At 35.7% G+C, this 27,432-nt stretch overlaps 1 protein-coding gene across 2 annotated transcripts in view; it reads right to left on the bottom strand.

Moving 5' to 3' along the window:
- Window positions 1–27,432, bottom strand: part of Edil3 (EGF like and discoidin domains 3) — a 445,087-nt gene that overhangs the window by 230,326 nt on the left and 187,329 nt on the right. For both annotated transcript variants that reach the window (XM_048455865.3, XM_048455864.3), the window contains one exon: window positions 26,488–26,616. In XM_048455865.3, the coding sequence (XP_048311822.1) occupies window positions 26,488–26,616 (129 nt within the window). The remainder of the gene's footprint in view (window positions 1–26,487; window positions 26,617–27,432) is intronic.

Below are 27,432 nucleotides of genomic sequence, written 5' to 3'. Positions count from 1 at the left end.
TGTATTTGCCATGTGAGTACAGATTCCTGCAGAGCCCAGAAGAGGGATTCAGAGGCCATGGGCCTCGTGTTACAGACAAGTGAGAACCATCCCACATAGAGGTCCTAGTAAAAAAACTCAGGTCTTCTTCAAAAGTATCAAGAGCATTGAGCCACCTCTCCAGCTCCACTCTTGAGCTTTTGTTGTATACTATTCCATCCTCACAGTGATTACTTTGTAACCTTAAATACAGGACTATATTTAACCCTGTTTTTTGTTTATCATCTTTAGACGTTAAGCCTGCTGCACTATGCTTCAAATCTCTTTTCAATCTCTAAAGCCCTACTAATAGTTTTGATTTTTATATATTCTGCTCTATAGTTTTGTTTTTAGTCACTGCACAGTCAGTTAATACAAGTTAAAAACTATTCCAAGAATCATAGTCTACAGCAGCACATGTGTACTTATTATTAGACTCATAAAATATTTTATTAATTCTATGAGAATCCCACTTGATTTGGTCATATTTATACCCAGCCAAAACCTCTGTCAGATCTACTAACCCTGCTCTACCAACCAAATCTGAGTCGTTCGTTTTTATAATCATGTCATGTCCAATTTTTGCTGCTCGTATACTTTTGGGTGCGGGGTTTTCCACTGGAGTATGATGATCCTACCATGGCTCACATCCTTAAAGAAAACTGACTCTTTTTCTTCCAGTATTTCTCATATATCAGCTTCAGCTAGAGGGGAGACTTTATGCTTGCCTACTCTCTCCAATCTGGAGCTTTGTCTGGCTTGGACTGTGCAGACACTGCACATGCTCTCACAATCACTGTGAGTTCACATATGCAGCTGCCCTGTAGTGTCCTTGTAGTCCTCCATTTCCTGTGCCTCTCGTTATCTTTCTGCACCCTCTTCTATAATGATCCCTGAGTGTAAGATGGCCATCTCATTTAACATTCATTCTCTTATTCTCTGCACCTTCATTACTTATGTGGCTCTGTGTTCACTATAAAAAATGTTTCTCTGATGAACATGGAGAGATATCCTAATCTATGAATACAATAATAAGTCATTAGAGATTAATTTAATACTATGTCAATTTATCATAATGATATTAGTAGATATTCCCCTAAGGCATATGTTCAGTCTGGTAATAGTGTCTTGACCCTGATAACAATGCTGATTGGGGGTTCAATCTTGAAAGGAAGACTTATATCTAATCAGAAAGTTAAGGACTATTCCCTGAAATTCATTTCATTATTGGACTTGTGGTCATATACTTCCAGACCAATCATTATTTTAACTCACAGGGGTTCAGAAATTGGGAAGACACAGAGTTACTTTTCTCCTCTGTGTAGTACCTTCTGATAACATAGAAGCTAGCCAACAGGTATGACGCTTCCAGATGAGTAGCATCTTGTTTCCAATGTCTCTACTCTCTTGTTGCTAAAGAGATTTCGTAGGATACTCTTGCTACTCTGTCTTGGGCAGTTTACTTCAACTATCTAGTGAAACTTGATTACCTCCTTACATAAATTCAAAAGTTAACAATTACAGTTATCTTGCCATGTTTCGTTGGTATATGTATGGGTTTGTTTTCATGAACAGGCTGCTCTGTGCTTGATTGAAGGCATGATTAGCACCTCTGAGAAGGGAGCACAGACACAGAACAGGCCCCAAGGCTTCTGCCTGCTTGTCAAATTGCATCCAGTACTCTATGAGGGTGCCATAGAAAATCATAGATCCTTTCTAGGTGAAGAACATTCTTGACTCTACTCCAGGCTTTCATTGCTAGGGATGCAGATTTTGTCTTCTTCTCCAATCAACATGATAACCTTCCATACTTCTTCATCCAGGGAAACAGCAATCAATATTATTGTTTTGAGTTGTTCATTTCTTTTTTTCTTTAAAGATTTATTTTGTTATGTTTATATGTCTGTATCTTTGTGCATAGAGATGTGAAAGTTTGTGCATATTTGTGCGTGGGTGTTCACAAAGGTTCTATGAGAGCATAAAATCCTTTTGAGCTGGAGTTGTGCTTTTATACTTTTTATTTTGCTTTTTTACACTGTTACATCAATGATTTTATATAAAAGAAAGCATATTTTCAATCTATCACCTATTTATATTTCCAGACACCAGTTATCTTCCAACTATCTATCATCATTTATCTATTTAAAGACTTAAAATAGGCAATGCACTTATCATCTTTTCAAAGTAACTAAAATATTTGCTATTTCCTCCAGGGTTGTTAAGAGAAGACTTATATTCTTAAAGTCAACTCAACTTTTGACTGTTATCCCTCTTGGGATGATGGTAGCCCCAAACACAAGGAAATCTCTTCTACTACTCCTGAGTTGAAAGAAGAGATAATTTCCTGCTAAAGCATTGACATTGTCCTGGAGATTATTTAGAAAAGGGATCATGAAATTACACTTTTCTAAAAATGTAACATGTAGTACATAAAACACGTCTTCTGAAACAACAAACCAGAGGAATATTATCCCATACTATAGAGACAGAGTAAGGGGCTGAGATGGTAGAAGATCATCCAAGGGGTAGAACAAGGGATGGAAGAGAAAAGAAGGAAGTTTACCAAAACTCAAAAATGTTTTAAAAATCACCATAAAACCTAATGTTAATTATAAAATATTTTAGAAAATCACTGAATAAACATGTTTGGTTTCTTCATTCATCATCTTGTTTTTGTTTGTTGTTGTTGTTTTCAAAAACTGCATGCCAATAATGGGACATACTCATGCCAAACAGGTGGAAAACAACACCTGGTACTTTAAGCACCGATGATTACCCAAGGTTGGGAGTGCTTAGCCCCGAGAAGAGAACCCTCTAGTACCATTTTCTTAGGCTAATATAATTTATATCTGTGGTCTAAATACTTAACTTTATAAGTGTTTTCTTATTCTTCATCTAGAACCTTTTTAAAACAGACAGAGACCATTACAGAAGCCACATTGGTAAAACTGCAGTTAACTACGGGGTGCCTAAAGCCGAGTTATACATCTGTAAGAGAATCTTTTTACTGAAAACTCAAGAATAATGGAGAAGGGAAGAAACTCTGTATGAGTCAAAGGACTAGCACAACTGTTGATAGACATTGTTCCCTACTTAGAAGAGGAGAAAATGTATTCATGAAATCTCAATAATATGGGTGTCTGAACAGGACCATCATAGAGACAATAAAAGCTAAATGCTAATATGGACAGGGAACTTTCACGTTGCTACACCTATCTTAGACAGTGCTTTATTTTTGTGAAAAGATGCCACGATCAAGACAATGGTTATCAGAAAAACCTTACACCATATTTGCAATTTCAGAAATTTAGTACATGATCATTGTGGTAGAGAGAGCATTGCAGCAAGGAGGCAGGCACTGGAGCAATAGCTAAGAGCTATATATAAGTCAGAGAGAGAGAGAGAGAGAGAGAGAGAGACAGAGACAGAGACAGAGACAGAGAGACAGAGAGAGAGAGAGACAGAGGCAGAGACACAGAGAGAGGAGAGACTATACCTGGAGTACCTGGAGTGATCTTTTTATGTACAAAATGCTCTCTCAGTGATACACTTTCTTCAGCAAGGCCACATCTCATCTTTCTAATCTTTTCATTTCAAACAGTTCAACTCTCTAGAAATTAAACATTCAAATACATGAGACTATGGGGAACATTCTTATTCAAACCAGCACACACCCCCAGATGAAGATCTGCAGTAAATGAGTGCTGAGAAAAGGAGAATGAGTTGTTTCCTACAGAGATAAACTCCTGTACAAAATGTCTAAAATCATGTGTGTATGTATATTATGTGTGTATAAGTATGTGAACATGTGTATACATATATAGTGTGTGTTACAATGATTATTATGAATATGGGATATGGGACATAGTAAGAATTTATGGGAGTGGATGAGGAGCAAGTAGACAGTACTTATATTAAAATGTTAAATTAAACAAAATATTGATTTCCAGGAATCAATTTGGTCATAATATTTTCTTAAAAGAAAATAAAGTAAGCAGATTCTTAACAAAGCTCAGAGAACATTTGCTTTACATTTTTATCTTATTAAACTATTGAGAAAGTATTTTATTAGAATCTGTATATAAACGATGGCTTCACTTTCAAAATGAACTAGGGGAATTACCTGGTTGCTTCTGAAACAGTCGTACATACATTTCACATGTGAAATAGTAATCTGTTGAATAATGTTGCCTGTCTTTTAATTTACTAAATGAGAAAGTCTCACTGTATAGTATCGTCCAGCCCTGAATTCTTGATTTTCCTGCTTCAGCCCCTTGATGCCTAGATATGTATAGGAGAAAACATGGCCAGCTTTCCCCAAACTACTGTACAGAAACAAGATGAGCCACAGGACTGGGGTGATAAGAAGAGGTCTGGAACTTACAAAGGTTTTAAGTAAACATATACAAATAAGTATATGTTTTTATCAACATTTTTCTGGCAATATTATTTCATTTTGCTCTATAAGATACTATTCTTTGAAATATAAACTCTTTCATTTTCCATTACATTATCTCTTGTACCCTTGCAATTTTGCTCATGCAATATAACTAACACTGTCTTCCCAACTACAGCTGTGTTTCCCACGTGCCTAATCTTTGTATGAAGCCCGTGAAGACGTGGTTATGAATATGCTGAAGGTTATTTTCTCTTAAATTTTGTTGGAACATTTGCTCTTCACTTGCAATTAGTTCTTATAGAGTTGTATTATACATTTAAAGATAAGAGCATATAGAATTCAAATTGCATAATTTACAAAATACATGTATATTTAGAGGGGATAACTAAAATAAAACAATGTCTCAGCTTAGAATATTGCATATTTTGTTGCCAATAAACTGGGAGGTTCTGAAATTTTCTAGACAATGGTAGCTAGAATATATCACTGAACAAAGTGCTGCTCTAACAAAGCAGCATGATGCATTTAATTAAAACATTAAAATGTACACAGACAAGACTGAGACACAACAAGCTTCATTACATCTGAGAAAACAGAAAAAAAGGAGCACATTTATAGAACCAGAATAAAACTGCCAGTGAAAGTAATTGAAATATGACTGGCTTATGAATCTATCAATTACTTTGTGCAGGGTAATGTAACATTTTGGCATTCTCATTTCTCCACTCTTATCTGACAATTCACAAAAGTAGGTAACCTTCAAGGTCTTAGCAATTTACTTTTTCACCCAGAAGGAGAACACTGTTCTGAAATTTTCATGATTAGTATCGACACTGAAAGAAATTAAAGTCAATACTGAGAATATAACTTATTCAATTTCCACCAGCAAAATAAAACAAAATAACTTCAGTTACATTCATACGTATCTAAACAGGTCAGCTGTTTCTCAGAGACAAGTCCTGAATTAGGTGACAAATAGAAGTCCCTGGAGATGAAGGGGAACTCAGAAAATCAATGAGTGAGATACACTGTTTACCAAAGCAAAAGTTTGGAGGTCTACTAACAAACATGAGGCAGCATTGTTCAATGCTACCTATTGATAAAGCAGCTTGTGTCTACTTACTACTTATTCTTCAGTAAGATGGGTAATTTAAAATAAGACATAAATAAATATGATAATCTTGGCATTATATTCTGAAGGTTTTATACTAAGATCTTCAGGAAATTTTTCACATAAAAGTATGTACTAGAGAATAAATTCTGTAATTTACCTCAATTTTTCAGCCTCCAAATTATGGAATATGATTATATAACTTTTTATTTCTTGCATGCCTATTTCATTCCCAATGTATGGAGTATTGATGTAGTCTTTAAAACTTGCACAGCCATTTTATTCTCCTTCCACAACCTCTTTATTACAAAACTCATAACATCAATTACTACATGCCCATCACAGATGTATATACAGAAAAATGAAAACAGACAACATACACTTCTGTGATATTTTAAAAATATCTCCATTGTCTCTTGTGAACCAACAGGTGCGAATATTTAGATACAGAGTTCCCAGGAGATCTATTTTCCGCATCTCTACCATACAGTTTAATGAACAGAAATTTACAGTTACATAAAGTGTTGAAAGACAACTGGTATCTAAAGTAAATAACCTGAATTCGTAATATAGCTCACCTTAAATTCCTATATAGAAGCCAGAACACAGGTGTTTTTATAAGTATTGTTGGAAAGTGTGTGTGTGTGTGTAGTGTGTGTGCGCACATGCATTGGTTGTATTTTGTTTTGACTCTTGTAGTCTGAGTCAATATATAAATTAAGAATATATATCAGTCTAGTGGTTGATAGAAGTATATTGCTCACATTTCAATGTTTATAGAAAGAAAATTGTACTACTTATTTTCTCTTTTAGAGGAACTATTAAGATTGTTTTTACTGGGCTTCAGGATGCGTCCTTTGGAAACCTAGGCTTGGCAACACCAGCTGGTACTCAGGTCTGGGTAATGTAGGCATGTGGCAGGATCACTGCATGACTGTGGGTGCATTCTCCTTCAAAACATAAAATGACTGCTGGTTTCTCCATTTAAAGAATTACCTAGGCTATAAAATTTTAAAAAAAGGTCAAAAGTTTCTCTTAGAGCAACACTTGTATTTGTTGGCTTTTGAGTCTCTATTATCTTTTCAAACAACTTCACTGAGATGCTTTAGTCATTTTTAGGCAGTAGAATGTCTTGAGCATATTTTCATTTAATAAGCAGTTCTCCAATTGTAGCTTAAATAGCAAGATAATTCCATGTACTGTGTATAAATTCAAAAGGAAATTAAATTTGGGACTTCTCTTTTCTTGCTTATACCTGATGCATTTTGGGAACATTGTAGTCTATGGGAATCTATGACTCTGAGCATTGGCAAAGCTGCTTTGGAATAGCAGCCCCTCATAATGATGGATTGCTAAAATTTATAAATATGTTAGTAAATTACTTAAAATGTGTGTCTCTTCACTTTATTAAAATGTAGGTGGCTGTGCTCAAATTATGAACTTTTGTGTCTCTGAGTTTTATAAAATAAATGGAAAAAAAGTAATGTGTGCCAAACAGTTCTAAATGTACACATCTTGAAGGACGCCCATTTCTAAACTCCACGATTTGCCTCACCCTCACACTAACAGCTGTGTATACCTGCTGCTGAGCTGGGGATGGATATATTAATTGATATGGTACATTCATGGGAGAACAGACATAGAGAAGAAACTGTTACAGGCCTATGTACTCAGTATTATTTGGGAAAATATTCTGCCATCGGGAGACAAAACATCTCCCTACGTGTGTGTGCCCCTGGGACCTGTTATCCCAGTACTATGGAGTGCATGCTAGAGGAAGGTTTCTGGTTTGAAGTTTAAGGCATAGCTTACTGCTGGTATTGTGTATAAAAGGAGCTGGGAAGGAAAAAGGGATGCATTATTTTTATTATTGTAGAATGTCTTTATCCAAACACTGTTTTTCTAGCTCTGGTATTATAGATGAGAGTCTTACGTCATGCTTATGTTGATGTGGATGCATGAGAAACTCAGTTAAAAGTTCTTTGTTTTCAGGAGGCCCTTTTGTTCTATTTCACACCTGAGAATTCCACACACATAGTTCCCCTTCAGTGATTTGCCACCATACCATTTTGCTTTGTGTCCTTGTGTACCATGAGGCAGAGAAATGAGGGAGATTCCCTGGAAGCTGCTTTAAGACTCCATGTCTCCAAAAGCACAGAGCTGCTTGGTTTGGGAAGATGAGTTGGATCCACAGGGAATCCGCTCACATTACTTCAGTGTCCTATTTTGGAATCTCTGTCCTATCCCCTAATCATCCTTGCCTTTGCCCTGTCATGGTCCAGAATGGTGTCAATCACAGTTTCTAGTTGTTCGCAGGTCTCATAGATGTCAAAGCATCAGTTCAAATGTAATATATTCTGAGAAATCTTAATGAATGTAAAACAGAATCTATCATCTTACTTCTTTATGCCCTTGCTTTAGAGTGTTCTGGTCCCTTAATTAGTAACTATATGCTTAATAAAAAATCATCACTTTTAAAGAAAGTGTTTGAAAGAAAGAATGTGGATGGCTTCAAAAAGTCACCAAAGCTCTCAAATTTGAATTGACAAAGCACAGGAAGCTAAAAGTTGGACAAAGAGCTTGAACCTCAAAAAGTGACTGTACTTTCAAGTCACAGAACCAAATCAACAGAAGTACCTAAAACCCGTAAAATGACTGGGAGGCTAACTTGAAATATACTCCAAACAATTTGAAACTGTCAAGTCAAAAACTGTGTCAGAAAGAAGCTAGCTATAAATATTTTCTTCAATTCAGTAGCTCTTAAGAGGAAAGAAAACATTGTGTTCTTAGATGAAATGTATCATTTGTATTATTGCATGCCTATACTTCAAGTTAAAAAAAATATACAGCCTTGAACTTCATGCATCACTTAAAAATAGCCTAGTAACAGTTCAGTTGCCTCAAGAAATCGAGATGTATTCATTTTTGTTTAGTTTTTACATAAGAGACTCTAAATATAACTATATATTATATATCTAAGGTGAACTTATGAATAAGAAAGTCATTGAGAGTCAAGGAGCCAGTGCCACAGGAATTAAGAAATTACTCAGTAAAGCTGAGAATCAAAATCATCCATCTTGAGTCAATCAATTAATAAATTTTTTGGTAAAATCAGTCATTTTATATTAACACAGATTATTCTGTCATTTATATGAATAAAATTTCATGTCAAGATTTAGTACACAAACACACATACATATATTAGACATATATGTTTAAATGGAGATAAAGAAAATGACTATCCATATAGAAAAATATCACACATATTATTATCAAGTAACACCATATCTACTTCTAAATGAACCCCATTTCTTAATCTATCAAAAAAGACAAATTATTTTTATAACTTTAAATAGAAACATGGAATCATTGTTTGCCACTGAGTAAACTGACTGGATCTTCTGAAGTTGCTATGTAGGACTCTGGTTACCTCTGGTTATATCATGCTGTGATTTCCTCATTAAGCATGAAGGCCAAATGAGAAAGCTGAGAATACTGATTTATTTTTAATGTACATGATTTTCATACATATATCATTTGAAATGGATTATAGTAAAAATCCCTAAATGTTAAGACAACTGTGAATAAGAACAGAAACATAAATCTGTGGTGTAGGCTTTGAGCCATAGATACTTAAGAAGGATGCTCAATGGGTTCAATGTTGTTTGTCTATATTAGATAAAAAAGCTTTCTAGTCACCATTTTTCTCAGAAATGGAAATATAAGTTACCATGAAATACGAAATAAAAAATACTAAAAATAGACATTTTAACAATGAGTCACTAAGCAAATATTGAAAGCTACCATGAGGCAGGCATCTTTCTAGACACAGAGCATAAATGCCTAGGTGAAGAAACAATGGCCTCAGGAATATTGTAAACAGTCAAGGATATAGCAAAGATTTCTTTTGCTAGTCACTATATTTTCTTCATTTTTCTTTTTCAGTTGTCCAAATTAAGCAAGTGGCTTCCATCACTTTCTGTTATTCATGTGTTTGTTAATGTGCCCAACACATTAGAGTGGCTACTATGCTTAAAACATAATTTTAAAATACAGTTAGATATCAAGTTCATCTAAGTCAATCATATACCTTTCATATACATAAGACCGGGAAAAATACAGAACAAATAAAGAGATGGGCAGAGATAATAGAAATATTATACAGAAGGTGAGATATACGAATATTTTCTTTTGTGAGACACAGAGGCATTAGACCTGTTATTGGGGATGAGGAATAGTGAAAGACCTTTCTGGACATAGGAACTGCTTCAGCAAAGGCTGGACATGGAAAAACTCACCAAATGAGGAAGAAGAAAGACAAGTGGAAAATTCTGGGGAGCCTTTGTGTATGAAAGAGTAGAAATGACACCAGGGAATGCAATCAGTGCCAAAGTCTGGCAAAGCCTGAGGCTCATTTCATGGAGCTGGTGAAATTAACTATGCCACATAAGGAGTGAAAGGCATGAGGAGTGTATTTACATAGCTGACCTCTTGCTGTTAGGGAACTGATGATTTATAATGAACACATCCAATACACACAAGTGCCTCCCACTGAACTGTTCCCACCATAGCTTTCCTCTATAGGATACTATAAAGCACTGCCTAAAGGAAGCGTTTGGAAGAACAGCACAGTCCTTGAAGGACACATACCAGAGCCATCAGTTCTAGGTCAAACCACTCATGGTGCTCTCAATGTGAACTTGGGTTCTCAGGGCATTTTCTCTTATATGGATAACTCTGGTCCTGAACATTTCTCCAGCACTACTAAGTCCTGCTTTGCATTACCACACTCAAAGTGTATAGACCTTTGGCTGTACAACTGAGGCTTCTGAAATTCTTCAGTTTGCATTGTCCAGATGCACTTATAAGGTATAGGTGACTTAGAAAAGGTGGCTGAGGGAGTGCTCTGCTCACTCAAAGGACGGTGACTCTGGGAAAACCAGTTTGCTAACTACAAAGCAGAAATAATGGCACAGACTAGTAGCAAACGGGTCAAATCACTCTTTAGGTAATCTTGATGGAGATCACTTTTTATTGCTCTTTAATATTTCAGACAAAACAAGTCACCACGTACATGACAATATTAACCTATTCACTATATCAAGGACAACTGCAGTGATACCTGAATGGAGGGCTTTCCCCTGCTCTATTTTTATTAGAACATGCTTACTTGAAGATGCAAAGGAACCTTGCCATGACTTTTAGGTACACTCTACCTTTGCTTCCTGCATCAATCACTTGTCTACTCCCATATGGGTGGTTATTAAATTCTCCATTTTTGACTTTTTCTGCTCATCAAAGACTATGTCTTACGAGTCACTGTGTTAAACAGTTTTAAATTCTTAAAAATTTTCTATCAATTATCTATTAGTCATTCTTTAAAAGCTGAAGTATGACACAGAATCATCAAAAAGATCATGAATATTGGTATTCTCAAATAGAAGAGAGAAAATAAACAATGTTCCAAATTCATTAGGCCATAAGCCTCATTATCAGGTGAAGTGGTCTTTCATTCCTCATTAATTTCATAGGCTCTAAAAGGCACATACTTCATGTTTCCTTTTGGTTTACTTCAGAGGCCAACATCACAGAATGCACACAGTTGCTTTATTGATCAACAACAATATATTCCTTTGTTCTTTAATACATATCAAATAGTTACTATAACCTAGGTTCTTTCAGGCAAGGCAGTGGGGGTGAAATATAAGCAAATTAACATTTTATTCTAGAACAGAACCTTATTCACTAGGTAGAAGGACAAACACCATAAATACAGAATACATTATGGTGTGAGTAATAAATATTAAAGCCAAATAATAATAATAATAATAATAATAATAATAATAATAATAATAATAATAATGAATGCTGTGTAAAGAGGTGGTACAGAAAGGTACAACATAATGCCCTTCCATTCACTCAACTAGCACGTTGAAATGTATCTCTTTTGTTAACGTCTGATATCAAGAAAAGAGACAAGCATTGTCTTAATCTAGGAAAGAGCAAAGCATGTAAGTGACTCTGATCCAAAAGTCCCAGACGGAAAGCAAGTGTTCCATGACTAAAGACAAGAAAAGAAGGAACAGAGAGAAAATCATTAGAACATGAGTTGGTGAAAGACGGTCAGAGAGATCCACAGGTCCAATACGTTGGCTCTCAGCAAAACAGTTTAAATTCAACTTTGAGCATGCTAGGTTACCCTGGATGTTTTTGAATACAGAAATGACCCAATGTAAAGTCTCGTTTAAGGCAGCCATTTAAGCTGTTTATAATGGTGGTGATAGACAAGTGACAAGTGTACAGACAGCAAAACATTTGGCATAATCTCACACTGCAAATGGGTAGAGAAAATAGGAGGGGGGAAATGGAATCTGCATAGTTTTTAACAAATCACAGAACACAGAGAGACAACAGGACAAGATGTCTTAATACTTATGAAAAGAAAATAAGAACTGTAGCGTTTACAACGTCTCCCCTCTCCCATGTTTGGTTAGTGTGTGACTCTCTCACTTTCTAAACCTCACACACCTGTTACTGAAAGAGATTATAGCATAATTAGTCCTTACTTTTTAAGTTGAGGTGTTTAGTGTTTCACTCCTGTATTCCATAACTAGCTCATATAGATTCAGTATTTATTTTAGTCCTGACTCCTTCTGTCACGCTAAAATGAAAGAGTATTTTGGAAAAACCAGTGACTGAGATAATGATGAACAAATTAAAAACACATAAATTTCATAAATACATAAAAGCGCTCACAAACATTTTAAATTGCCCAGGAATTTTTAGATGAAATCTAGTAAGTAGCAATCAATCCAGTGATTTCTGCTTAACTGAAACTGTGCGCTGACCCTCATCATTGTCTTGACAGACTCAGTCATCTCAGATACATACATCTGATATGTCTGTAAAAATGTTCCAGGAACATTTAACTTAAAAGAGAAAGGCCAAACCCAGTGAGGACAGTATGGAGTATATTGGATTCCCAGACTGAGTAACAATAGAAAAATGAGAAAGTTGAGCATCAATCTTCTTCTCTTCAATGCAGCTATTTTGCCATCAGCTTCTTCAGTTGCTGCCTCCTCAGTTATGCATTCCCAGCCACAGTGGACATCACCATTCTCTCATACTCTAAGCCCAAATTCTTTTTTCCTGCTTTAAATTTCTAGTAATTATCTAAATTCATTCATACAAATGAGAAAAATAGCTCACATGGGAAGAAAACCAGGACGTATCAGAATTACTAATTCAAATCTGTATGATATGCTAAGACCTGTATTAAATCCCTAGTATATATGAGCTCTCATTTCTTCGTATATGCCTACGTTCATCATCCAGATAAACTGTATTTATCTTAATACAAAAGTCAAGCAATTCCTTTACTTTCCACATAAAATATTATTTTTCAGATCATTAAGGGTAAGATATTTTCACTTAGAACTATTCTAAGTTGTCACTAAAATTATTAAAACTTTCTGAATTACAAAAGTTAATTCATTATATATATACATATATATATATATATATATATATATATATATATATATATACTGTAATATGATTCCTAAATCAATAAGGAAAATGAGAGTCAAAATCAATCAAGTTAGATCCTAAAGCCAACACTGGTAAATATTCGCTCAATACAATGTTGATGTCCAGATTTCTCATTACAATGTAAATTATGCCCTTATTTTCCAAAACCATTATTGTATTTTATCTTGTAATTATATTAGTTTTGATTTACATCTTTCTTTGAAATGTTTTCTTGAAAGTCAACTGTACCATACAATTATAACTCAGCTAACTTGAAAGACAAAATGATAATGTACTGTCAGTTGATTTTTATGGTTGTATCTTAGCTGAAAATTACAGTTTTAATTATTTATTTTTACTGCAGACCTTTTACTTTACAGCAGCTTGCAAACAACTTGTGAACATTAAAAAACAGACCAGGCAGGCATAGGATAACACAGATATGAAGAGGCTTCGATCAGTCCCTGTGAGGAAATGCTAGGTTCTAGCTGGTAGGGAGCAGAGCATGTGGCCTGGAGTGCACTACCAGGCATGATGCAGCCCTACACTTGATAAAAATCAGCATGGTGTGACTGATTTTATCATGTGTCTCTTTTATAATATTTTATTGTTTCTGAATTTTGTATATTTATATAAGGCTTTCATCAAAAAATTTCCTGCCTTAAGATTCTTTCCTTATCCCCCACCACTTCTTTTCCCTTCCAATTTTATGTGCTTCCTTATCTTCTATTTTAAATAGAGGGTATTTAGTGCTGAGTCCACTTAGTGTTTCGTGTATGTGTAAGGATACAGAAAAAAATCTACTGATCCATATGTGTCTTTCAGTGGACACATCCCGGACAAAACCTTACTTGTCCACACCCAGGAAGCAACAAGCCTCACTTGTAATTAGTTTATTATCTCTGGGTTGGAATTTATAAAATATATATATATACATATATATATATATAGATAGATAGATAGATAGATAGATAGATAGATAGATAGATAGATAGTTTGAGTCAATGAGAAGACTCAAAGGGTAAAGGCTTTTGTTTCCATGCTTGACCACTTAAGTTTGATCCCAGAACCACATGGAAGAAGGAGAGGAGAAATTCACTCAGGTTATCTCTGATCTCTACACAAGCACATAGCATGCATGTGGATATGGGAGGTCTCTCTGTATGCTGTGAGTATGTTTTATTACTATTGGTTAATAAAGCAGCTGATTTGGCCAATAACCAGCCAGAATAGAGTCAGAAGGAAAATCTAAGTAAAGATAGAGGACAAAAGAGACAGAGTCAGGGAAATGTCAGTAGTTGTCGGAGAAATAAGATGTCAGACCAGTAAGTCATTGGCCATGTAGCAATCAACAGATTAATAGAAATGGGTTAATTTAAGTTGTGAAAGCTATTTAGTCATAAGCCTGAGCCATTGGCCAAACGGTTTGTAATTAATATTGAGCATCAGAGTGATTATTCAGGAAATGGTGGATGGGAGAGAAACCTTATCATCATACATTTACAAGCTATTGTTTTAATACTTATCTAGAAATTAGTACCTAAATATATGTTTTGTTATCGATGCTTTTTAAATTTTAGATCCTATCTTAGTCAAGCCATAGAGAACAGAAAAAATACTGTAATAATGCATATTAGAAATGATAAAAATGTATTATGTAGTCCAATAAAAAGTAATTTATTTCTTACTCAAGTTCATTAGTAAAAAATAAATGTTTATAATATCCATGTAATCCATGTTAAATGATTTTCCAAATATGAACATTGTACACATCTACTCAAGTTCATTACCATGTATGGCTTCATAAACCATGCATGTTTTATGGAGGGAGGTCACTAGTTAGTTCCTGGCTACGTAGCCTCGAAATAATCACAGAGAAACTTTATTAATAATATTAAATCACTACTCAGCCCATTAGCTCTAACTTTTTATTGACTAACTCTTACATCTTAATTTAACACATTTGTATTAATCTGTGTATCGTCACGTGGCTGTGGCTTACTGTCTAAAGTTTCGGCATGTCTGACTCAGGTAGCAGCTCCATGGCATCTCTCTGAGTCCACCCCTCTTTTTCCCAGCATTAAGCCTAGATTTTCCTGCCTAGTTCTGTTCTTCCCTGTCATATGCTCAAAACAATTCTTTATTCATTAACCAATAAAAGCAACACATAGACAGAAGGGCCTCCTACACCATATGTGCATTCACTGGTGTGCCTAACCATTTATTTTCTGAAGAGTATCTCTACAGTTCTGGTACGGGTTATTGAAAATTAAGCTTCTATGAAGTTTCACACAGATCTTTGTCTGTATTTACTTTTTTATATATCTGTTAGAAATGCATGACTGCAATCACTTAGCTATATGGTAATGCACATGTTGTAAATTTTATGATCCTATTCCCCATTAGAATTCCTGTGACCACAGAGACTTGCTTACTCTGCATAGTTGCTGTATTTCAGTGTTCAGAAATGGCACAATTTGAAGAGTATGGATACTTTACTTTGGATCCTTAAGGAGACTGATTTCATGTGCACAGAGAGATGTTTTTATTCTACAAAAGTAACAGTTAAATTATGAATATTCAGCAAATAATTTCTGTGAAAACTAGTTGAGGTGATATTAAGAAATAGAGTCATGGTGTCTGTCTGAGGTGAGCTAACCTGAGATAGTTATTTGAATACTGCAAACTAGAACAGGTCAGCAGAAAAGCAGAAAGAGCAAGAAGGTTGAATATCTGGATTCTTCTTCTTCTTCTTCTTCTTCTTCTTCTTCTTCTTCTTCTTCTTCTTCTTCTTTTCTTTTTTCTTTTCTTAATCTTCTTCGTCTTTGTATTTTGAGATAGGGTTTCCCTGTAGCTTTAGAATCTGTCTTGGAACTAGCTCTTGTAGACCAGGATGGACTCAAACTCACAGAGTTTCACCTGGTTCTGTCTCTTGAGTGTTGGAATTAAAGGCATGCACCAATAACACCTGGCTCACCTGGATTCTTAAAGAGATTTGGATGGTATAGACAATGCAGTAGGATCTAGATCGCCCTGTTGTTTCTCTCCCAAGGCAGATTATATTTTCAACACACAGTAAACCATTTAGAGGTTTTTTTTTCCTTTGAATCTCTCTTTACTGTATATCTCTCTTTTTCTGACTACATGAGTCTTTAATTTACCAAACAATGTGGGTAGGATTAAAGCCATGGTATTGATGGCTGGATCCAGCCCATTTCTTAGCTTTCTGAGGTTTCAGCCTCTGGCTGTGGTACCGGTCAGAGCCATGTTTATTGCCACAACTCTATGGCGTTTCAAGGTGCCTGCCAGCAAGCAAGCTGCAGCAGTGTACTCATAAAGCACACTCAAATGCTTCGTAGTTGGACTGCCTGCTTGAAAGAGTCAGAGTTTGCATGGCAGGACGGCCCAGAAAGCCAGCATTTTAAAGCAGTGTGGCTTTTTTCCTGCTATGCCTGAAAACCAAAAGCTTGCAGTCAACTTTTCATCAACACTATATAAGTGTTTAGTGGCAGGACCTCTTAAAAGAGCTGCAAGGCTTTGCAGCTAAAGCTGAGTCAGGAAGCCTCTCTTAAATGAGAGTGCTTTCTTGCCTCTAGCAAGCAGAGCAGACCCGAGAAATTTCTGCTACCAAGAAGCCATACTTTACTCTATTTTTTTCTGTCTAGAATTATTTCCCAGGCTCTCTCAGGCTTTAAGTGGATACAGCTGTCCATGTGGGCACCATTCTGTAATATGAGGGCTGAACTTGTTGGGTTTTATGTCCTGCCCTGTTCCTACAGCTAGCAAGTCCCAAAGAAAATCACATAGAGGTCTCCATAATATTATAAACTGTTTGGCCCATTAGCTCAGGCTTCTTAATAGCTCTTGTAGCTTATATTAACCCATTTTTTCTTATCTATGTTAGCCACATGGCTCAGTACCTTTTTCAGCGGAGCAGGTCACATCCTGCTTCTTCAGTGATCTGGGCAGGACTGCGGAAAGAGCTTCCTTCTTCCCAGAATACTCCTATTCTCATTGCCCCACCTCTACTTCCTGTCTGGCTTTCCTGCCTATACTTTCTGTTTGGCTATCAGCATTTATTTAGTATTGTCCCACATCAGGTCACATGATGTTTAACTTGGCAGATTGACCAACAGGGGCAGAGTAGGCAGCCCTTAGTAGAATGTCTTAGGTTGACTCATTAACAGAGACTAGAGATAATGTTTCTTGTGAAACATATATTGAATCCTGGGCAAATAGAAATATTGTTCTTACCAAACATTGTCAAATGTATAAATAAAGTAATTTCTGACACGACTTGGGAAGACTTTGGAGAAAAAATGAAACTGTACATGAGAGTAAGGAAATGGGAAAGAAAGCACAAAAAATAATCTGGAAAAAAATTAGTGTCACATGATACTGGAGAAAATAAAAAATTGGATCTCAAATGTTTTTTAAAAAAACTAATTCTTTAGTGATTCTTTGGAAATTTTACATCATGTACTCCAATACCACTCGCCTCCTGTCTCACAGGTTTTTAAATCTACACTTATAATATTATCTGTATTCCTGAGATTTTCTTTACAGAATTATTTGTGAGTCATGTTTAGAAACTCAGGCCTATTAATGTGAGTGCAGCACATTCATGGATTCAATATTGTGGCAAAAGTTTGAACATGTTTCTGTTCAAAGTTTATTATTTTTCTGGAAATCAAATGCTTTTTCTATAAAAAGAATGATTCACTGTTATCTAAAGTATAATTTTGAAATAGCTTGGGTTTTGTGTATATCAGATAATTTTACTTAAAAAAATCACAAACTTCTATGTATGGACAGTGTCTCTTTGCACCTGTCCATTGTATATATCTGTCATGAAATCCCTTTGTTGGTCTTTAGCCAATTAAAGAAAATGAAGATACTTTGGAAAACTGACTGCTGTGAAGGGACTAAGTGATAGTAAATTTAAGAGGAACAAACTAGAATCCCTTGCTTGAGTCTTTACATCTGGTTGTGTTCTTAACTTAATATAACTTGCATTAAATATCAAATCAAAATAGAAACACTCATCACATTCATGGAATTGCACACCAGAATGGACTTCTCATTCTTTATACTAATGTTGGTTTTTCTTTGAGTGCTTCATGGTTTAGTTTCATTAAGGCACTGAGATCCCTTATGGATTGTTCTAGAACACAGTTTCCCATTTTTTTTCAACTTAGAAACATATGAGATTTTTGAATTGGCTGATGCCCTTAACATTACATTAGAATATCATGGTGAGAACCAGACATCCATGTTTTATTTTAGAGGTCTTCAGGTGACTTTAATGTAAAAACAATGCTGAGAAGCAAAGCTCTAGAACCTTAGAATTGTTTTTAGAGGAACCAAATCTATTCACTGTAATCTTTGTACTGAGTCAAACAAATACACAGATCTATATGGATCACCCCATGATTCTTATGCCCCTGAGGGCATCAGGCCTATAGACATAAGCTAGCTCCTGTGAATCTGCAGTCATAAGTAAGCAAAAAAATTGGAATACAATCCCAACTTTGACAATCAAAAGTCTGTGGGAAGGAAAATCATTTTGAAAATCTTTATTTCACTGTAGTTAGCACATTGATCAATGGAATTGAATTGAAGACCAAGACATAAAACATACCTCTTGTTTTTAATAAATAAGCCAGAAATATATAGTAGGGAAAAACTTCAACAAATTCTGATAGTCAAATTGGATGTCAGTAGAAGAAAGCAACTAGTAGAAGAATGTCAGAAGACTGCAAATAGATTGATACTTGTCACCCTGCATGAATCTTAAGTCCAAGTGGATCAAATACCTCAACATACAACCAATACACCGAATCTGTTAGAAAAGAAACTCATTGGCACAGGAGAAGACTTTATGGACAGAAAACCTAAAGCACACACACTATGGTAAATAATAAGTGGGATATCAAGAAACTGAATTCTGTAACACAAAGGACACTCAGTGAGACAAAGAGGCGGACTATGGAACAGGAAAAGGTTATTCTTTTTAATTAACTTTACATCCAATGGCAGTCTCATATCCAAAATATATAAAGAACTCATGAAACATATCTTGAGTTTGTATATTGTTTTGTTCTTATTGGCTGTTGTCTCTTGGGGGGGGGTCTGCTCTTTTATAGAAAGGAAATGGAGAAGAAGTGAATCTGGGCAAAAAGGGAGGTCAGAGGAGTTAGGAGGAGTTTAGGGAAGGGAAACTGTATTTGGAAATATTGTATGGTAGAAAACTCTATTTTCAATTTTAAAAATTAAGAAAAAAATGATCTCAAAGTTCTTTTTTTTTTTTTTTTTGATTTTCAAGACAAGGTTTCTCCAAATAGCATTGCAGCCCATCCTGGAACTCAATCTGTAGAACAGGTTGGTCTCAAACTCACAGAGATCCGCCTGCCTCTGCCTCCTAGGTGCTGAGATTAAAGGTGTGAACCACCACGGCCAGGCAAAGTTTTAAAATTTTAATTAGTGAAAATTGGTTGCTAATGTGATAGTTGAAATAAAAAATATAATCATGCAAAAATTAGGAGTGAGTTGAGGTATAGAGAGAAAATTTTATAGAAAGCCATAAAGCTCCATTTTAAGTATTTTCTTGCTATGCACAAATTTTTCTTAAATAATGAAATTAAAATTCTTAGAGTGTGTAAGACAATCGGTATAAATTTCCATCGTATGTTAGAATATAAGAGTATGAGGCATAGTAGCTGTAAGAATTTAAAGTGAGTGCATAGACAGCACCTAGGATCCTAAAAATACCCAGTGTAGGCAGTTAAGACAAAAGTCATTTACTTCAATGTTTGTACACATCATGTTTCCAGTACACAACACAGCAAAACTTCAGGAAGCTTCTGTTGAACTGAGATATCTGATGAGCAATTCTGAAGTTCAGAATGATTAAGTGTCAAATGGCCGTTCATTGATTGATCAAGAATTATTTCAAAGCCAGGTTTAATCCATAATCTCTCCTCATAAATTGTTGCTTACTCTAGATACGGCACTGTAGATAGATGACTAGTCAGTAAGTTAGTGGTCCTTATGCTTGAGGCAGCTAAAAATTACATGGGTACTGAAAACTTGCATACACAGACTGATCAGGTTATACTTATGTACTGAAGAATATGCACGCACACACACACACACATACACACACACACACACAACAGGAATTAGTGGAAAAAGAGGCTATGGATTTGAATGAGAGCAAGAAGGCATGAATAGGAAGGTAAAGGAATAATGATGCGATTATAAAGGCAAATAGTAAAAGAAGTAAAAAATTTATGAGGCATGATATCCAACATTCTTGCCCATAGTCTGATTCTAAAGGGTAGAAATAGGACAATCATTGCATAGAAACAATAAAAAACATGTAATTGTCAAACATGATTAGACAATTACCATTAATTATTGAAGTAACAAATATTATTTCCTAAATATAATTAAAATGAATTTGGCAGTTAATAAAAATGAAATGAGTCATAAGTACAGTGAGCAGTAGCTGAAAGTGTTAAACTAAACTTCTATAACTCAAAATTGAGATCAGCCTGGTTTACAGTAGGCAGCAAAATCTATAAAGAGAAAATGTTATACATTTTTTCTGGGCAACTTTTTCAGTGAGAAAGGAGGTTACAAAGCTTTCTATCTTGAGCTAACCTAATAACATGGACTGTGTCTTTAATAGGCCAATCATTTAATTCCTGAGCTTGGTTGGCTTCAAGGCCAGCCTTTCTCCTCTGAAGAGGAAGAAACTGAAAGCGTTGGAACTGAGCGTGCAGGTTGGGAGAATGCTTCCTTGGGAAGATGGGCAGAGTCCTGGTAATGAAGAAATAGTCCTCAACAGCATTAGATTTGTTACTAGGCAACAAGCAAAAATATGAGTACTTGGAGCACACTCTAAATGCAGCATCATGTAGAATACTCTATGCTTATAAAAGCCTTTCAGAAGCCTACTGTCTTGACAACTAAATTAGACACCAATTCATCCTGTAATTTGTATGATTTAATTTACACACATTTCATAGTTGGTGTGTGCATGTCACATACTTTCTTTGTCATCTTAAAAACAAATATAATTTTGCCAATTGCACATCAAACCTAATACTTAATATTAATCAAATTCTTGTAAGGTTATAATTTCATTACATTTTTGATATAATTAAAAATCCATGTAATGGTTAAAATGCAAAACTAACAGTAACAAATGCTGATTAAAGTGTACAAGAGTCTGTAACTTATTGCTGGTGAGTATGCCATGTAATTAGGAGGTTTAAAATATATTTTAACCAAACCCAGTGCACTTCTGCCCTCAAATCCACCACCTGCATTCCATCCCAGGTTTAGCTAAATGAACTGAAAATGTTTGCCCACCTAAACTCTGCACAGGCAGCTTTATTTATTTTCCCCCAAACAAAAAACAGTTAAGGAGGCAAAACATATTCTAGTAGAGAAATGTGCAAATAAAACTAGTAAAACTGTAGAACGTGAGCATTTTTTTAAAAAAAATAAATGAACCACAAAGATACAGACTATATTATAGAGGAACCCTAAATACATATTTTAAAGTAATAATTATCTATTTGAAAGATGACACACTTAAAGATTCTCACCATTTAACATACTGAAAAAGGCACAACTACAGAGATGAAATACAATATTACCACCTATTAAAGGTAAAAATTTATCTTTGAGTTTCTATTGCTGTGAAGAGACACTATGACCATGGCAACTGTTACAGAGGAAAACATTTAACTGGGGCTAGCTTATTGTTCCAGAGGTTTAGTCCATTATTGTATGGACATGATTGGTGTCCATTGGTGGGACACAGTGTTGTGCAGGCAGACATGATGCTAGAAAAGGAGCTGAGAGTTCTATATCTTGATCCACAGGCAACAGAAGGAACTGTGTGTCATATTGGACTTAGCTTGAACATGTAAGACCTCAAAGCCTGCTTCCACAGTGACACGCTTCCTCCAAAAAGGCCACACCTCTTAATAGTGCCACTCCCTATGGGTAAAGCATTCGAACACATAAGTCTGTGGGTGACATACCTATTCAAATCACAAGAGCTGAACAGGAAAGATACATAGCTAGAAAACGGGGATATTTAGCTAAGTAAAACTGTTTTGTGTGACCGGTGGACATATGTTTTTATGCCTTTTTAAATCCCATGTAAGTATAGGATAAAAAGTGTGGACCTTAACATACAGTGTGGACTTTAGTTGACAGAACTGTAGAAAAAATTGAGAGTTGTGGAGCACACCTTTAATGGCAGCACTCAGGAGACAGAGGCGGGGCATCTCTGGTAGTTTGAGGACTTTCTAATCTAAATATTTAAATCCAGTCTAGTCAATAGCGACAGAGTGAAACCCTGCCTCCAAGCAAACCAAACCAAACTGCTACATCAAAATTGATTTACCAAAATACTTATTATGCGAGCTAAAATGCTAAAATTAGGGTACAATTACAGAAGGAGAGATAAATAGGGTTTTCATATTCCCTGTTCATTTTTCTGTAAAATAAAACTATTCTAAAAATAAAGTATACATATTTTTTATCAATTCAGTCCTAACTTATTAGTATTATTAATGTTGGCAGTGGAAAAGATTTTTGTAATCATCCCTTGGTTAAGTTCTTCCTAAAATAAATTTATTAACCTACATTTATCAATCATGTATCAGAAAGTTATTTTTGATTATTTTAAAATATATATTCACAAGTATATTTAGTTCACTATCTATCATATAGAATTGAATTAGTAATTATTTTTTCTTTTTTCCTAATAAAATATTTCTATGCCTGTTTGTATTCTAATGAAAGAAAGAAATAGTATGAATTGGGTGAGCAGGAAATAGGGAGGAACCAATAGGGGACAGGAGGACCTGGGAGAAACTTAAGGGAGCTAGGCACTAGTAATCAGATAAGGTTGTATGAAAAGCAATCTATTTTGAATAAAAGTACTACATTTTATTTGTTTAAATAAAGATATGTTATATACAAATTAAAAATATTACTGGGATATTAGTACACTTCTCAATTTATTGACTTTCAAAATCATTTCTTCTCTCTGAAATGGTACAGGTAGATTTTTCAAGTCCCATGAATGATTTATCAATTTTTTATGTGTGTGTATGTGTATGTGTGTGTGTGTTGTGTGAGTATTATGTGTATTGATCAACTAGAGGATCATGATCAAACACAAATTCTATACACTTTATTTATGTTTAATCTACTTTACTAAAATCTAATGGGTGGTGCTGAGATCTCATCACATCTTGGGTAGCAATGCCTTAGGAAATATCTGGGTCATAAAGCTGTTACAAGAATAGAAAACTGACTCACATCTCTGTCTGTCCTATCGAGGGATTAAGCAGCTCTTCCTACTTCTCCTACTTGAAGAATCTCTGAGGGCCTCTAGCACTTCTAAATCTGCTTTTCCAATGTATAATCCTTTCCAATTCCACCTGAAAGAGGAAGGTTTGATAACCTTTGTGCAGTGAGCAAGCTTCCATTTAGTCATAATACTCCCCTGGCTTACGTGAACCCAAGGTCACCTATTTCTAGTTCAATTCCTTAATTTATATGTTTTCAATTGAGGAAAGGTCAAATGACTGATTCAAGGTCACTTATCCAATAACTGTAAAGGTCATGTCTCAAATCCCAGTTTCTAAATCCAAATTCAATCCTCTTTCATCCATTTTTACCTCACTTCTTATAATGATGCATGCCACAGGAGACAAACTGGGCAATTTATATATAAAATACCAATACAGAATTGAATTTCATAGCCTTGGGCTTTCTATTGCAATTCTTGAGAGGCAGTTAAAGTTTTTGGAATATAAGATACTTACTATAAAGGGGGGAAGCTTCGTGCTTTAAAGTAAGACTTGGAATTTAGGAATAAATGGTGATTCCAAGTTTCTATATTATGAGACAAGGAAATGTGGGAAAAGACCTGAATGTCCCACTGTGGGATAGACTGACCCATCTCTAATGTTCCACAATAAATAGCCCAGATAACCACATGTGGGAGCTAGAGGCAGATGTCTAGGTTATGTCAGTTTGACACAGGCTAGTGTCATCTAAAAGGAGGGCACCACAATTGAAAATACCTACATAAGATTTAGCTGTAGGATTTTTTTAATTAGCGATTGATGGGGGGAGTCCACTCTATTGAGGGTAAAGCAACCCCTCTGCTTGTGATCCTAGGTTCTATAATAGAACAGGCTGAGCAAGCTATGATGAGCAACTTGGTATGTAGCATGCCTCCCTGGCCTCCGCTTCAACTTCAGCACATGTTCCTGTTCAGTGCGAGGTCTTGTCCTAAATTCTTTCAGGGATCAATGGCAATGTAGAGGTGTAAGCCAAATAAACCCTTCTTTCCCAAGTTTCTTTTCATCTTGGTGTTCCATCATAGCAATAGTAACCCTAACTAGGACAGATGCCATCTCTCTTGAAACTGCCTGGGCTTTGAACATGCTGTTGTAGTCTCTGTGAGTTCTTATGTCTATCTGCCAGGTTGTCTATAGGGACCATCCTTCCCCTGTCTTTTAGTCTCTTTCAGCCTCTGGTTCACTGAAGAACAGATGGGAGCCCTTTGAGCCCTGAGAGAGGGCTTTGAGGAGGACATCCCATTTAAGATTAAGTGTTTCCAAATCCTCAGTCTTTGTACCTTGATTGCTTGGGTGTCCATGAACCTTAGATTGTATATGCCATGGGCCTAGGGGAAAAGCAAATTCTATTGTTCTGTTAAAAGAACATAGTGTTAAAATGACTCCTAATGTTAATTCTGATGAAACCAAAGATCAGAGTCTTGTTCAGCCATCATCAGAGAAACTTCCTCTTACAGTAAGTGGGAACTGGAACAGACTCACAGCTGAACCCTGTGCAGGAGTGATTACCTTTAAATTTCAAGTGTGAGTGTGTGTCTTGTGCTGTAATTTTTATTTTATTGTTATCCAACTTGTTTTTGTTGTTTTCTATAGAAACTGAGAAAAAAAGTCATAGAGTTGAGTGGGTGGTGAAGTAGGAAGTACCTTGGAGGAGTAGGGAGAGGGTAAACTATGTTCAAAATATATTGTATGAAAAACTATTTTCAAAAAATGATGGATATTATGCTATTTTGAAGTCAGGAATTTTTACTTATGCCCCATAGCTGATTTTTTAAAACATCCATGATAAAAATCTGTTTCTTCCTTTGTGTGTACTAAATACATGAAGTTCATACTCGATTACAGGAGTAGGAAGGCTGTGTACCCCAGGCCTTGCATCTGGTAGCACATCTTTACACTCTGGGCAGATACAGTTCTCGTATTTCCATCATGGGATTGAGTGAAAGGAAACATCAGAGATGCAGGAAGAGTTGCTATCCTACTCTCTAGGTATGTTTTGAGATGCTCCCATTTGGAGAATGAGCTGATTCTACCTTCAAGGACAATCAACCTTGGCACTTCTGAATGTAGGGTATGAAAATGAATAGCCTCTAATTTGCTTGTTAATGATCTGAGACTTAGAGATCACTCAAAGAAGGCTAGGTGCCAGTTGTAAGGAACAAGAGCATTTCAGTACTTATAAAAAACTTTTCGAGAAGTTCTACAAATTCCTGATAGTGGAAAGACTGTAGGAAATCGCAGACTGCTTCCAGTGTCTCAGAGTTAAGACATAATATGTTTGCTATGGGTGGCTGAAAATCTGATGGAGCTGATATGAAAAATTTGTCTAAACCATTTTGCTAAATATCACTTTTGCGTTCATTGGCAAAATTCCATATCCACTCTTCCTACCCCATGCTGTCTCCCTAGCCCTATCCTTGATGTCCTGATCAATAGACAAGCCCTTCTTCCACATTTGGCATGCATGTGGCCACCTCTGTAAGATCATCTGTCAGCAGTTCAGAGTTTATTGAGGCCTTGCTGCATGTGGGATTGCACAGTGTAAAAGATCCTAAGCCTCTCACTGGACAATTTTATGTTTGTTGAACATCCAGAGATTTTTGCTTATAGAGATGTCAATATGTAAGAAGGAGAACACTGAGTTATATATTGTTTAGAGTCTAGAGTATCCTTAATATCTTGAACATTGCTTGTTAACCCAATCATTGCTGGAATACTTGGAGAATGTAGTTTATGGACAAGTATGAAGGAGAGAGACAAATATTATAACATGAATGATAACATATTGTAAGTTGAATTGAATAATAATGACAAGGGCTAGTAAGCAAATTGCTCATCACGCAGAGTATGGGGACTGAAGCAGCCCTCATCATGGGAGATGACATGTACTGTAGAGAGGCAGCATGAGCCAAAATGCCTGGGCTTCGTGCTGCTCTACACATCTATGACTTGACTGCAAACAAGAAGGGTAATGACTTGTACACAATAGATCAATAAAAATAAAAGCACATTGAATATAAATAACTTACTGTGCTGACAGTGAATCCCATTAAACCCCCGCGGACATTTGCAAACATAGCCTATGAATGTGTCTCCTCGATACGCTTCACTTATCTCACAGGTTCCTCCATTGTGACATGGATTGGGGATGCAGGGACCTGAAAGACGGGAAAAAAATGACTTCATGATGCATGTACTTAATAAAATATATTTTACCAACATTTCCAGTTGACAATTTTATTCTTGATATTCTATAGAAAAAGCACCAGTTGTGTGAATTCTGGTAAGTGGCCAGAATTTAAATATCAGTGCCAGGTGATTTGGGAAAATCAATTAATTTTTCTGTTGCCTTGGTGTGGTCTTTGGACAATTATTAATATGATGAAATTAACTTTAATGGTTACACTACAGTTAAAAGAGTTTGCGCATTAAAATATGCAGAACAGTACAACCATACTTTATGCATTCAAAAACAGCCTTAATTCAATTATTGTTATCAGAATTTCTGAACTGTGGAATGCCTTCTTCATGTAGAACAATTAATACTGCAGTTTCTATGGACCATGCTGATGCAAAAATTATCTGACTCTATCAGTATAGAGAAAGTTAAGTGCATAGGTAATGCTTGTAGTAATTGTTTGAATTTTCATAAATTTGAGATGGAAATTGGCTTCAGAGAAACTGTACTGTCAACCCTAAACCCAGTAGCTAATGAAGAGTTTCATGTTGAGTAAGTGGCTATGATAATCATGCTATAGAATTTGAGAATGTTAGTTCAACAAAGATTTTAAACTGTTGCATAAAATAGATTGATTCTGAGAGTTCCCTGGCTAAATGCAGCTATTAGCAGTGTGATTAGCTGGGAGCATCCAGCTACTGCTGGGTAGGATCTGCTGCAACAATGTTCACCCTGGATCACACTCCTGAGGCAATGACAGAACAACATGTGGTACCAAACTGGGCCAGGCCCACCT

This window comes from Myodes glareolus, chromosome 15 (assembly GCF_982192425.1).
Source record: "Myodes glareolus chromosome 15, mMyoGla1.1, whole genome shotgun sequence".
Classification (NCBI taxonomy): Eukaryota; Metazoa; Chordata; class Mammalia; order Rodentia; family Cricetidae; genus Myodes; species Myodes glareolus.
Note: the sequence above shows the minus strand (reverse complement) of the source record. Positions and strands in the feature narration are given on the sequence as shown.